This window comes from Buceros rhinoceros, unplaced genomic scaffold (genome assembly GCF_000710305.1).
Source record: "Buceros rhinoceros silvestris isolate BGI_N320 unplaced genomic scaffold, ASM71030v1 scaffold391, whole genome shotgun sequence".
Taxonomy (NCBI): Eukaryota; Metazoa; Chordata; class Aves; order Bucerotiformes; family Bucerotidae; genus Buceros; species Buceros rhinoceros.
In genome coordinates, this window is record NW_010395804.1 from 7,830 (window position 1) to 22,594 (window position 14,765).

Below are 14,765 nucleotides of genomic sequence, written 5' to 3' on the forward strand. Positions count from 1 at the left end.
CAGTTGAAAAGGCAATCTTGTAAAAAGTGCTGTTACTTTGATGACATTAGATATTGGACTTTATTGTAATTACTTCATCAAACAATTATTTAAATTAACACTTTCTTTGAAGTTATGCTTTTTTAGTGTTGCTATCTTAAAAAATGTTTTGCTTGAGTTGGAATTTCTTTTCTTTCTTTTAAAATTTCCTTTCCCTTTTCACTAGATTACTGTTTACAAAAGTCAAATTGGAGTCCCTGTGCAGAGGCCCCGATGAAGCACTCCTTACCTGTAAGCATATGCTCCAGATTTGGAAATCCTGCTACAATCTCACTAACCCAAGGTAAGATGCTGTAGGATTCTAGGCTGTTTGGTACCTTGCTCAGTAGCCTTTCAAGACAATATTAGGTCAGCACTCCTGCTTTTACTTGGTCTGGTATTTCGTGTGAACAAATTAGTCATCTGGGGATCTGGAGACTGACGTGCAAAGATACCAGTTGATGGACATGCAGAAGCTACCCAGAGTTCTGTGAAGTAAAGTATACCAAAGCTAATGAAATCTGCAGTGATGAGAACTGCTTACAGAGACTGGGTAACTGCCATTCTCCTTGATGGGCCTCAATGTACTGGTATCGTCTTTATTTTTTCCCAGAGTTCGGCAATAGAATATTGGCTAGGGGAGCAATTGCTGTAGTGGAAATTTAGTTCAAGGACTTTCACTAAATAAAATCAAGGAGGCTTAGATGTTAATTAAGACTATAGAAACATCAGGGGTCACATGGATAAATGTGATGTGTTTGCGAAGTCAGCATGGCTTTTTTTCAAAGGGAGGTCTTGCTTATGAACCTATTTCTTCAGAGGCGTCAACAAGTATTTGGATAAGGTGATATAGTTCTACTTTCCCAAATATTTCCAAAATGCTTCTGTGAAGGTCCTTTGCCATATATATCTTTAGATAAGCTGTGAAATAAAGTGGGCACACCGCTTTGCAGAGATCTGTGCTGGTACTATTCAACACGTTTGGGTAAATGAAGAGGACAAGCAGAATTTTGTGCTATCTGGTTGTTTGAAGGGTTGACAGTTTCTGGAGAAGAGATGCTGCACCAGAAGAGCTTTGTACCAGATACTATCAGATACCTGTGTGATGAACATTATCTGTTCAGTTTTTGCTTTTACTTTGTTGGATCTCAGTTATGTAAGCAAATGCATCTCTTTAAGAAGATTGAGGGAGTTGGCATAATGGCCAAAGAGAGAAAATTGTTTCTCTCCATAGTGAGCTAGTGAGCAGTTCAGAGCAGGAAAGTTTGGAGGGGTTAGTAGGAAAAGCCTGGGAACGGTCCTGAGTCAGTCACAGCACACTGAGAGAGACTGATACTGAGCAGGGAGCAGGTCTCGGGGGTTACAGGGAACAAGTATGTCAGCAGCAAACAGAAAAGTTTGAGCTGTATTGTTTTCAGCTCGAAGTCACTGAATTAGCAGCAGGGACCTGGGAGAGTATTTCTCTTCTAACCTAGTGGGTGGTGGTTTATTTTAGTTGGCTGGTTGTGTGGCGGCGGGGAGAGGGGTGTGTGTTTGTTTTCAGAATGCTGTAGAAGAATACTTACAATTTCTATGTAAGCTTAATTTCAGTGAGGCTTTGCACACACTGCGCACAACTTTCCACCTTTCATCTCTGCTGTTAGGTCCTCTACACAGATCACGGCTTGTCATTACTTTTTGTGGTGGTGGTTGTGCTAAGAGCCGCTGTGCCATGTTAAATACACATTAAGTACTACTACTTTCAGACATCAACAGTGACAGTGAAAACTTACTTTTGGCTGTGTCAGCTTCAGACAGCAGTTTGCTAACTCTGATGTCACCATTCTTCAAGAACATCTAAGTGGAGAAATTAATGAGGACTGCTTTGCCTCTGATAGTTTTTTACTGCCTTTTAAAAATCCTGATATTAAAGCTTTTCTTGAAGTTCTGGTTTATGGTAACAGATTAAAATCAAGTTAAGAATGGAATGGACAGGAGCTGTGGATAAGCATTGTGATGGAAGGAGAGGGGTTTCCTGAAGCATACATTGCTAGTTATATCAAACAGTGAATATGGATACCAAGCTGTAGCCCTTCTTTGGATGATCTGTGGGAAATTCAAGGGCTGAACACCTGCATATCGTATCCTGGTGATCCAGAGCTGTCTGACTAGGATAACAGTTATCGCTCAGACCTGAGATGTGACTGGGGAGTTCTATTCACACAGCTGCACTCCAGATGTAATAAAGAATGATGATGCAGGATTGTTGTGAAAACTTAAATTTTCTAATCTCTGTAATTTTAACAGACACAATTTTTTTTAAAAGCACCATTTGAAAATTATGTCTCCCACTGGAAAGTTCTTTAAACCAATAATAAAAGGTCTTTTAATCATTTGAAGCCTTTTTAGAATGTTGTTTGTCAAAGATTTAAATGTTCTTTATGCTTATTTGAAACATCTTTTTCTATTCTGATTCACTGAAAACAATTTTCATGTCTCAATTTCCCAGTAAGAACTCACTTTTTTGATAAGCTGTGGTTTATGTTAGGTATTTCTTCTTGCAATTAATCAGGGTTTATGGAGTAAACTTGCATTCGGTGTCCTCAATAATCTTTTAATAATGAAAATAAATTGTGTATAACTAGATATACCACACAAATTAAGGGCTAAATGCAACTCTGCACCTTACCTTTGTTCAGCTGATTTAGACTGATTTTCCTTTGTCCTTAATTGGCATATAAATGTTTTCCTCATGAGATGGTTAATATGAACTTAAAACTTACATATTGTGCTGCAAGACTTGGAATGTTTAAACGTTAATCTTTATTTTGCTGCTTGAAGTTCATTAGAAGATAGTTCAACTCATTTCTAGTTCTTAGTTTGCATTAGGAAAACAGAACAAACCACAATGCCAGTGCTGTGCTGAGAAGATATATATGCTAAGCTGGCTCTCCTTGTCAGTAACATTTGGCACGTCATTGCTTGGGGATTGAGGAAGTAATTAATAGAGCGGTTACCAGAAAATATGCGCCAACTGATGTAACAACTGTAGCTGATAGTGTGTGTCCCAGAAAGTTCCCTTCTGTTTCCTGTGGATTTCCATAATGGCATCATTTTGTGAGGAAATCAGTCATGCAATAATGTTAGGGTAATGCAAAATTGTACTGATACCATTTTAGTAACATCTTTAACAAAGAGGAAGTTGTTTCACTGGTGTTTGAAGTGTGCAACTATAAAGAGTTGTTGAAAGGCTTCTTGCCCATCTCAGTTCAAATTTGGAACGAGGAGGGTTTAAAATTAAGGCAGTTGAAAAGATGTACTGAGTTCTAGTCTTGCAGTTTAGGTTGAAGTCTCTCAAGCTTTGTTTTAAGCTAGGAATTTTGTGGTGTTTTTTCTCTTCAGTGAGAATTGGACAAAAGTTTGCACTCTGCCAAATTGGGCTAACGCCCCAGTTGCTTTGAAGCTTAATTATTTTTAAATTTGTCTGGTGCTTTTTTGAAAGTGAGGTTTTTAAGAACGCAGTAATTGATAGTGAATAGTACCAGACTAACAATCCTAAAAATGAAATGACTGTATTGATGATGGAACGTTAAAGGAGTGTCCCTATGTTCTCCTTCACGCTTTTCTGTTGGTGTGTCTCAATACTCACCTCATCTTAAGGAGAAGGAGCATGTAGCTCTTCAGTCCCTGTTCTTTTGCTGAATTTTTAATAGCGGTTCTATGTCCAGTTATTTTTCCAACAGGAAGCCTACTAAAGCAGAAATTAAATGCACTTGCCCACATGAGCATTCAGTGAAAACCACTGCTACGGTTTAGGCTCCTGAGGTGTTGGAAGTGTTCAAAATGTTCATACTGTGCTATCAGGATCAAATTCAACATTAGGCAGTTAATACATATGTGTGTGTGTGTGTGTACTTTAAAAAACAAACAAACGAACAAGTAAATCCAAAACTCTAGAGATAAAAGTGATGCCTTTTTATGTGGAATGTAGTTATGGTGTCTTCATAACATCTTTACCTGCAATTAGATGTTCTGAGTTCAGGGTTTCTCTTCAGTCTGGGAAGAGTATGGATTTTCATACTTGTATCTGCCATCTCGGCTTTCTGCGAGAGCAGTACCTCACATTCTATAAAAGTTTAAGGTACAATAAATCTGTTCTGTAAAGCTGTTAACCGTGAATCAGATTGTAAGCCTGTATTTCCTTCACGGTTGTATTAATTATGAAAACAGAATGCTGAAGTAAATATGGGTTTAGTTTTGCTCAACGTAATTCTGTTTCAGTGCAGCTGGCTTAATGCAGTGTAAGTGGTTAGTGGTGCTTGGTACTATATTTGTTCATAGCAACAACTTTCATAGCAAGACCCTTTGTGGGAGGAGGGCAACATGCAACTTGTATCTCAGTATATAATTTTATATTTTAATAGCCTATGATTCCTATACTTTATTACAGTGATTCTGGACGTGGGAGCAGCCTGTTAGACAGAGCTATTGCTGATAGACGACAGCTTAATACAATTACATTACCAGATTTCAGTGATCCTGAAACAGGTAAGAACTGCATTTGAACAGTAAAATAGGTAGTCTGGCAAAACTAGATTTTGGGTTTTTTTTGTTGTTTATTTTGCAAAATGAAATAATGTTTTCATTGTTGTCATGTAAATGGAAATAGACATTGTGCAATATAATTTATGGAGTACTTGCTGACCACATTCTCTTTCCATTCAAATATCTATAGTATGGACCTTGCTGAGCTTAGTGGTATTTTCCTATGCAAGGGCTAAAAAGTAGTGTGCTGAACTAGCCTGTTTGCCGAAGTCCTATGCTTTTTTGTCCATTCGGTATTTGCACATATTTTCTTTTTAAAAGGTAATTAAGAAAAACATCAGAAAACTTCTACTCTCAAACCCTGAAGGTATCATTGCTAATTAAATTCATTAAAATCATTAATATATGTTAAAATATAATTACATGGGTGGGTTGGGTTACTGTAGACATAGCTTTGACAAAAAAAATATTTGTTACAAATCGTATATACTGTGGTATTTTGATATGTGGTGCACAGGTGGACTACATAAAAGTTGAGATTGTTACACGTCAATACATAGTTACAATATGTGTAATTTGCCTCTTTTAATATATTCAGTTATCACAATGCCAATTGATATGCCTTTAAGTCGTATAACCAAAAAGCAGGTGAGCCATGCGTTCTGTGAAAATTGCAGAAGAAATGACCATGCTGAGACTAGTTCCACAAACCTTCACAGTATGTTACTTGCATTCTAAATTAAGAGTTTTCTGTTTCCTGGGTTTTATCTCAAAACCGTAGCATGCTTTTTCTGGCATGTTTCAGATGTGAATTCCTGCTTAAACACACTTTGACACAAACAGGAATGCTTGCCAGTCTATGAATTAGAATACGCTGACCCATAAATTAAGATACATTGAAGTGTGTAATATAGCTCTTTGTTTAATATCAGAATTGCGCAGCAGAGAAAAAAAAAAGGTTAAAGTTGAATCAAATGCCCACTCAGTTCTGAAATCACGTAAGTAGAAAGTGTTCCGTGTTTGCTGTAGTGTCAAACAGTTTTGATTACAGTAATCTGGTCACCTGATTTCGAAGAACTACAATATGATATGGTCTGAAGTATGGCATAATTTAGCTTGCTGCCCCTAATGTGGAATTTTCTGTCTTGTATAATTAAAATGCGTAAGATAACATTACATCATTCTATAGTGATCATTCTGTATTCTCGTTTATCTCGTTTCTTTTTAAGGACATAACTAGATTTCAAAGGTTTCATATACATGTATAGATAGACATAGATATAGATAATTTATTTCATGCCCTCAGAAAAGTGCTTGTTGGCAGGGGGATGGTGTTGAGGAAGTTTTTCTGTGGTTAGTTGTGGGATTTTTTTTTTTTGTTATTCCCCTGTCAGGACACAAAACTCTTGATCTTCACCTTCTGGGTGATGTATTTTATATCTGCCGCACTTGAGAGCATAATGAATTGGTACTTTTTAAAGACTGCATATTCCTCAACACTTCTCAGCAAGGAGGAATCCTCATCCCAACCAGTGAACTTTTCAAGGAGCTTGCCCAGACTGAAATCCTGCAGCCAATATCTTTGTTAGAACACAGGATCTGTGCATATGTTTTGATTTTTCTAGAAGTTCCAATTTATCTTTTCTTCTGAATCTCATCTATGTTGTTAGAACTTATCTCTACTATGAAGAACAAGAAGGCAGGAAATTAAAAAAAATGTCATCCCTTTTCTGATTATTTTTTAGTAAAATGTAATTGTGTAGGATGGGTGGGTTGGGTCTCTTCTGGTTTTTGGGGGCCTAGGGTTGTTTTTTGGTTGGTTGGTTGGTTAGTTTTTAAATTGTAAATTTTAGCAGAAGAAACGTTGTTGCAATACCAGTATTCAAATTCTGGTAAGAACTAGAGTTTTGTTATTTACTGTATCCATACGTAGTATACACATAAAAGCTCCATATCCAAGTTTTGTCCAAAATTCGTCATCCAGAAGATTATATAAAAATTTTGCAGAAATTAAAAGTTTGTGGTACTATAAAAAAAAAATCATTAAGCTTGTCATTGTGTTTGAGTGAGAAAACTAAGCAGACTGTCAAAAAAACCCATTGTTCACCAAAGGCAGATGACAGAAACAATAGATGGTCGAGGTGTTAGACTCTTAAAGGCTGAAAGAGCTCATGTGCAAATTCTGTGAATCCCCAGGATTTAGAAACGCAGAAGGAATTTGACATTCAATTCAACGTTAAAATAGGGCTATGCAGGAAAGATATTGCAGAAAATCCTATTGGGATAGAAATGTTTGTGTCCCCCTCTCTCTATACAGTGTAATGCCACTATGTGTTTGCATTTATGCGTGTGTATACAGATGAACATTTGGAAGTTTCCCCATCCTAACTGCTTGCTGCCTATGAGGATGATCCCCTTTGCCTGCCTAGTCTGAGTTCAGCCATTCTGAGTACCATGAATTGAGAGCTAAAATTCAAATCTGAAATCTGATATACTTGCAATTTGAATTTTAAAATCCTTTAAATAAAAAAGAATACATCCAGCTGTAATGGATGAGAACATTCTTTTTCTTATATGTATTGATCAAGCAGAAGATGAAAGTGGAGAGGAGAAAAATGTCTTAAAAACCAATTTATATAGAGCTATTACTAGTCCCATCATCAGAAATTATTAAATTTTTCAAGTTTAAATTCATGTAACCTTTAAATTGTCAAAAGAGTGTATCGTGGATTTCTTACATGGCTAGACTGTTAATCCTAAGGCCCTGATCAGTAACTGTGGCAAATGTACTTTGAGTTTGCGTTCTATTTCAGCTGGTTTGCCATGAGTGGCATGCACCCGTGTTTGTATATATTGATGAAGGAAATAAATACAGAGAAAAAAAAGTTTTGATGAGTCAGTTGCTGACCTAAAATCTCACAGGGAGGAAGGCACATTTCATATCATGATATATGCACATCATATTTCATATAGATATGCATTTGCAAATCACTTGAGCCTCAGTTGGCTATTTTGGTTGAGGTAAGTTGCACTCAGTATTTTTAAAACCAGATTATTCAATTTGTTGTATTGGTTGCAATGCACTGAGTTCGTCACAGGAGGAAACAATAGTAGCCGAGTTTTAAACTTTGGTCTTTATTTCCCCGTAAGTATATTTTAGAAATCTTTGAATTAGAGCACAGAGGAAAAAAAAATCTTTGATTATTTAATCTAATTTAATATGGAAGGAGAGTACATATGAGTACAGGGTATTTTTTTATGTTGCTATCAGTCATTATATTTATTTTACAGAGAAGCACTCCCATCTTACTGAATGGTGAAATACATGCTTTGCATTTTTTGGCATCCATGAGTCCATTAAACCCTGTTGGATCTTTTTTGTCTCCCACCCACCCCACCTCCCACCCTTACCATTCTCTTTGTTTCGCTTTTTAGCCTCTGATACTTCCTCATCTTCTCTCTCAAGAACAGAATCTCCTCTCCAACTGTTTGTATCTTCTCATCTTCCTCATCCTAAACCAGATACCTTTGTCTGGCCCCATGCAGCCTCTCCATACTGTGACCAAGTTCCTGAGCCCTGTACACCACCTCACTGTAAATTGGCTTTCTATTCCTGATGGGCGTGTTAGTTTGTGCTGTATTTTTCTGATAATCTTCAAAACTGATAAACCATGTTTAAACAGTTTCAACAGAGTGTCAGTGAAAATGGGCCTTTCACATGCTTTTGGTTAAATACTGAATGGGTTTTAAGAGTTTCATCAGTATTGATCCGAAAAGAGGTAAAGTTACAGATGTATGTTTTACTCTGATCTCATGACTGTTGCAGAAAATTATAGGTGTTTGGTAAAAGAGGTTATTGGCCAGGACTGCCTTGTAGCATTTACTGCTGTAAATTATTTCTGTTGCTGGCATCTCTTGCCTAAAAGGACTGTGCTTTCCACAGAATTTCCTTCTTAATCTGTACATTTTTAAATGACTTCATTACAGAAAGCCTTTAGCTGATTACATCCAAAAATCTTACCTGAAAATTCACATGAAGGAAAAAATAAAAATTCCCTAAATTTCATATTGCAAGTAGGGCATATTGGAATGATTCAGAGGTATTAGAGCAGTGAAAATTAACATAATGCTATCTGAAGTCAAGAGCCATTCTGTTCACTGAAATGATGCCAATTTAAAAATGCTGTTAGATCAATCCGCATGAGTAGTTCAGGTGGCAAGGTAAAATCAACATACTTTTCCAGCCATTTCTTTTTAACTCCTTTTCATTTCTGTTCAATTGTCATTCACTCATAGCTTTATCCATAGCGCTGTTTTTGACACTGCATTTACTATAATCCAGTCTTGAAAAGTTGACTTTTGACAGCCAGCCTTTTACTGATATCATGTCACAAGATACTAATTCCTATCAGAGTGTAGAAAATAAATCTTTGAGTATTAGCAAAATTGACTTGTTAAAATAGCCTACAGAAGACCAGAGTTTTTTGAAAACACTAGTTCATATATAAGCCTATAACTGGAACTTAAGGAAAGCACTTGTTTGAGACATCATGAAATCTGCGTCCTACAGAAATTTAACTAGAAAGTCGGAAGTCTGACTTTCTTGTTGAAGCATTCGAATAGCTGATTGATTCCAAACTACTGTATCCTCAGGGAAAGGGGCTTCCACCGTATGCATGAGAATCATCAGAACCATGAAAAAACTCAGATATTGGAGTCCTTTGTGTAGTGTAAATATTTAATGAAAGTTAAACCTCTGTATTATTGACTAGGTAGACTTTTGCCTAGGTGCTTATAACATAGCTGGTGTAGTTACCAAGATGGAAAATCTCATGTTCTATATCTCGTTCAGTTAAATTTTTATTTTTAGTAAAAGAAGCAGAAGTTACTTTGTATTTTTACTTGACTTCCGATTTCTGTTGAACATGAACGTGATTTTAGAGGTGTAGCAAAAGCTCTATGAAAATATTTACTGTAAACAGTAACTTTATTTCATTTTTATCATTTGAAACCTGGTAAACATGATTTACAGTTTGAAGATTATTAGAAATCCTCTGGCTTTCTTGGAGTTATTGGGTATTTTTGGTTTTTTCTTCTTACTTCGGATTTTAATTTGTGGTTTGATCTGTTCAAAGGCAATCCATCAGATGCTTACTTTCATGGGTTTTACTCCCTTTTTTCAGTTTGTAAGTAGTAATCACTGTGCAGTTCTATTAATTTCTTAAGGACTTAAATCACCTTTTCCTTTACCACAAAACATACATGTTTTGTCCATCAGTAGTGGAAGTTTGATAGCGTGTAAAGCAAGGCTGATGCTCTTTGCCCATTCAGTCACCTCAAGGGCAGTAATCTTACAAGATCTGAATGCACTCGACTAACACTTGCATTTAATAATTAAAGAGGCAGTATTCGTTTCTAGAGGACTGCAAATAAAGATAAATTAGGAAGGTCTTGTATAACGTAATGGCCAGCTGCCAGTATGTTTTATTAGAGAAGATTTTATGCCACTATTGTTCCTATGCAGTATATTGGTCCTGAATGCAACATTGCAACTGCTGTCATGAGTCATAATAAACTACTACTTTCTCTTCTGGTGAAAAGAGAGAATGAAGAATATAGATCATAAAAATAACTGCTGCTTTAACCAGGATGTGGAATAATGTTCTTTTCTTGTTAGCCTTGACTAGTAAATTGGGGGGGGGTTTTATTGATTACTTCACTTTTTTGTAGATTTTTATGAGGTAGTACAGGACACCAGTTTGGTGGCGGAGAGAAAAGTGAGAAGATAATGTAAAATGGCATGTTTGACAGTGGCAAAGCATGGGGAATCTTTTTGGAAGAGCTGAGAGGATGCTCTATGAATAATGCTGTCCATACCTGACTACTAGTATCTTCATGCATTACTTTGTATGCTTATCTTCTGATAAGCTACCTTTGTAATTTGTGATTCTGAAAGACAAGGAAAACCTGTTCATTTTGGCTGATCCAGCCAATTTATCTTAACAAATGCATTGCTTCAGTGATGTATTAGTCCTGCAGAAGATACTGCCTCTTTGTATTGTGTGATTGCTTTTTTTAACACAGAGTTCTCTGTATGTCACACCACTAACGTTCTTACTGCCGGCTTTGTGTGCATGTAAAGTTGAGAGTAATGGCGTTTTTCCTCCTTTCTCTTGCATGAGCATTGCTGTTAAAGCATTTTTTTCTTTATGTAAACGTTGAAACATTGAAAATGTGATGAACATAAAACTGTTTAGTAATATTCTCTTCTGTGGTATAAAAAGAAATCCTCTAATAGTATTTTTGACAGTTGATATAAACATGTTTCATGAAGGATGACAGTCCATTCTTTTACTCATTTTCAGAAGGAAAATTTAATGTACATAGCAAAGTGATTTTGTTTTTCTCCAAGCCTGCATGCCAACTAAGGGTTGATAGGGTTCATGTTGTTCATGTTATTGGGAAACGACCAAGAAAAGAACTGAAGAAATCACGGCACCCTTGTTTGCATAGTTGACTTACAAATAGTATTTAAAAGATGCATTCCAGTATACTGCCCTGTAATATTTGTCTTAAGAAAAGCCTGAACAGAATAAATTGAACACTTTGTTATTCACAGAAGTTGAACTGTAGGTGTGACTTGGAAAAGAAAGGTTTCTGTGAGATGATGAGGCTGGTGGAGGGTTTAGGGAGCAAGTCTTATGAGGAGTGGCTGAGGGAATTGGGGTTGTTTAGCCTGGAGAAAAGGAGACTCAAGGATGTCCTCATCACTCTCTACAACTACCTGAAAGGGAGTGGTAGCAAGGTGTGGGTCAGTCTCTTCTCCCAAGTAGTAAGTGATGGGATGAGAGGAAACAGTCTCACACTACGCCAGGGGAGCCTTAGGTTGGATATCAGGAAAAACTTTACAGAGAGGGTTGTGAAGCATTGGAACAGGCTGCCCAGGGAGGTGGTGGAGTCCCCGTCCCTGGAAGTGTTTCAAAGCCGTGTAGATGTGGTGCTGAGGGACATGGTTTAGGGCCCCTGGCAGTGCAGGGTGAACAGCTGGACTCAATGATCTTAAAGGTCTCTTCCAACCAAAATGATTCTGCGATTCTATGACTTAACTTTTTGGTTAAATTGTGTTTGTACAAGGCTGATAGTAGGTTTTCTACGTGAGATTGAATTGAAACATCGACATAATCATGGTTGTTGCAGATAGTGTATTAGTATGGTGTGTAGAAACTGTGAATTCTGGACAAATGCCAGAAACTTCAGTAGGAAGTTACACCTTTTTGGTTTAGAAACATTTTGTTATGATTAAGACCTTCTCTCACACTTTGCAGGGTGCAATGTGACTGTGATTCCAGATGTTAAACAATAGTAATTTAAGTGATGAATTCTAGATCTTGCAAAGACAGTCCCTGTTTTGCACTTGGCCTTTTTAGTATAAACAAGCTTCAGAACATAGCTAAACAAGTGAAAGTGAGTAGTCAGGAACCATTTTGGTGATGCATTGTTCTTCCAGACGTCCTGTGTTTATGTATCAAAATAAACACTCTTCAGTCCTGTGGCATTCCGAGGGAATTTTTTCTTAGTTTTGAAGTGTCTCTCTAAGAAGTGAGCATGAAAGGTGCAGTAAAATTTTAAGCCAGAAATTACTGCTTTTCTATCTGAGCATTTGAAGGAAACTACAGTTGGGTGAATTGTAACACTGGAAGTGAGGATATGTTTGTGTTTGGCTGAGGGTAATGAACACAGTCCAACGAAAGAAAAACACAGATAAGGCTGAGAAGAGAGAGCAGAGCTTGTGACAAAACCAACAGGGAGCCACCAAACAAGTAACTGGCTCCATAGCAGACTTTAAGATCCACTCTTTACCCTCAGTTTCTCACGAACCACTATGTCTTTGTCTTTACGTGTTGTAGTTGAAATATCTATACATTTTACAATTGTAATGTGACAATAAAGGTCTGAATCTGGGGACCCCAAGTTAGAACAAGGAACAAATACTTCAGATAAATTAGTTAGTTCTAATAAGAAAAGGGTTGAATAGAATTGGGAGTGAGGTCAGAAATAGCTTATTAGTACATAGGATCTTTAAATGATCTTTAAATGATTTTCAGTTGTCTGCAAAATGAAAACTTACTGATTGTGTTTTAACAGGAGCCAGAAATGAGTCAGATGACAGCTAATTGTGGCAATACTAAAGAAGCATTTATGGGTTAGAGCTATCAGCATGAATGCAGTGTACCTGAAAGATGCCTGACTGGGCAGTGGGAAAAGACTAACGTTAATTTTAAAAAAGCGAGCAAGAAAGGAAGAAAGAAAATAGCAAAGATGTAAGATGTGATAAAGGATACAGTGGCTGTGCTGATTAGATATGCAAAGCTGTACTAGAGGTCATCCCTCCTCCTTTTGGAAACTGTGTAGCCCTGTGCTTGATATCTCGCTTAATAGCCACTGCAAGAAGGGCTTTTAAAGAAACAAAACCAAACAAAAAAAGCCCAGGTCTCAATGTTCTTGTGCTGTTTCAAAACCTTCTTAAATTCTCTATGTTTTAAATAAGACTAAAGCATGAAGGATTTGGTACGCTGGGATTTCCAAACAGCCCTACAGAAGATTACACTAAGTTTCTTTGTGTGCTGCTTAACGTTGATCTTCAAACTTAAACACCAAGAACCCACTTATCTGGGATGTTGTTTACAGGCAGCCTTAAATGTAGTGCATTGTGTTAAATAGTCTGCAGTCCGAGTTTCTGAACCAGTTAAGTTACTTAGTCCACATTGAATTTTAGATTGCTAATATTCATGATTAATTTAGAATACATTTTTATATTGGCTGTATTAATTTAGTGAAAGATAGAAGGAAACTATTTTCTAGTACTTTGACTGCAATAAGGACACTTGAAGACTATTACTTTGTATATGTGTGTGTTTTCCACAGAGAACTATTTGCTGCAATATGTTAAGGCATACCTTTTCCCTAAAGAGAGAATATAAGCAATTTGAATAATGACACTTTGAAAAAAAATTTCTAGGATGATTTTTCTTTTTAATGTTTTTTCTTTTTTCTGCCCCTCAGAATACTAAGTCCAGGATAGGAGTGAATTACCATAGCAAGCCCTCCAGTATCCACTTCATTCTAACTTCAATATAAGTGGCACCGAAACTCATAAGAATTTTATTGTAGTATAGTTCTTTTTTATTTAGAAATTGTTGTACAAGAAGTTTTAGTAATACATTACTATATATGCTTTGTGGTTAAGTATTAGAGGCTTAAAATCTAACAGCACACTTTCTGTATGAAATTGCTTGTGGTCTGGACAGCAACAATCCTTGCTTTAAAGGCCCTTTTTAATACTAAATTGAATCCTTGTTTTTCAGAAGGAAGGAATTAGATGGTAGATATCCTTTGTGTCAGTGAATCACCTTCTCTTTTCAAGTTCTTATGGAGACATGAGGAAGCTCTTTTGCTATTAGTTCCTGGAAGGCTACCAAGTGACAGGCTGCGGTGACATGCATTTACAGAAATGGATGTCAGACAGAAAAGGATTACTGGTGACTAGTGCTTATTTATGGTACCTTTGCTGGTATTTTTCTTGGAACAGGCTCCACATGGTTCTTGCTCAGATTTCCCTTTTACGTTTCTTCAGAAGTTAATCCTTTAAGATAAGAGACACAAACTTTAGTGAATGTTCAGCTCTGCAGGCTGGAGTTTGAGTTGTTTCATCAGCCAGTAAAGGAAAGCAAACTCCATGGCCAGATACTGTTTCTGATCTTCAGGGCAATGCCCTAATCATAATGACATATGAAATGCTAATTACATCCTGTGCTGCTTTTCCCTAGTTTCTGTCAGTTAAGGGAAACATGATGCACTATTTCAAACTTCCTTTTTCCACTGATTTCTTGTGTCACACTTAACGTGCTTTATGGGACAAATCCCTTCTTGTTAAAGTTCTTAGAAATCCTGTGATACTGAGAGCAAAGGTTTTATTTATTTCCTAACTGCTAGGAATGAAGGTGAGCTCGTGGGGTGCAGTTCAACCTGTGCTGGATTCAGTACCTTCTTTTGGAGTACCTGCCATTGTTGACCATTACAGATATGGTGATGGGCTTAGAAGACTTCTTATTTGATCCTGTATGGAATATTTCACTTCCATTATTTATTAATCAGGCCTAGTCAGTTTGAGATTTTGTAATTATAAAACAGCTAGAGATAAGTTGAAGCTTACCTGACAAGAA

General features: G+C 36.8%; 1 protein-coding gene across 1 annotated transcript in view; it reads left to right on the top strand.

Annotated features, from left to right (window-relative positions):
- Positions 1–205: 205 nt before the first annotated feature.
- Positions 206–14,765, top strand: part of LOC104501784 (tetratricopeptide repeat protein 7B-like) — a gene marked incomplete at its 5' end in the record, with an annotated part of 54,258 nt that continues 39,698 nt past the window's right edge. Inside the window, 2 exons of the mRNA XM_010145658.1 lie at positions 206–322; positions 4,448–4,545. Of these exons, the coding sequence (XP_010143960.1) occupies positions 206–322; positions 4,448–4,545 (215 nt within the window). The remainder of the gene's footprint in view (positions 323–4,447; positions 4,546–14,765) is intronic.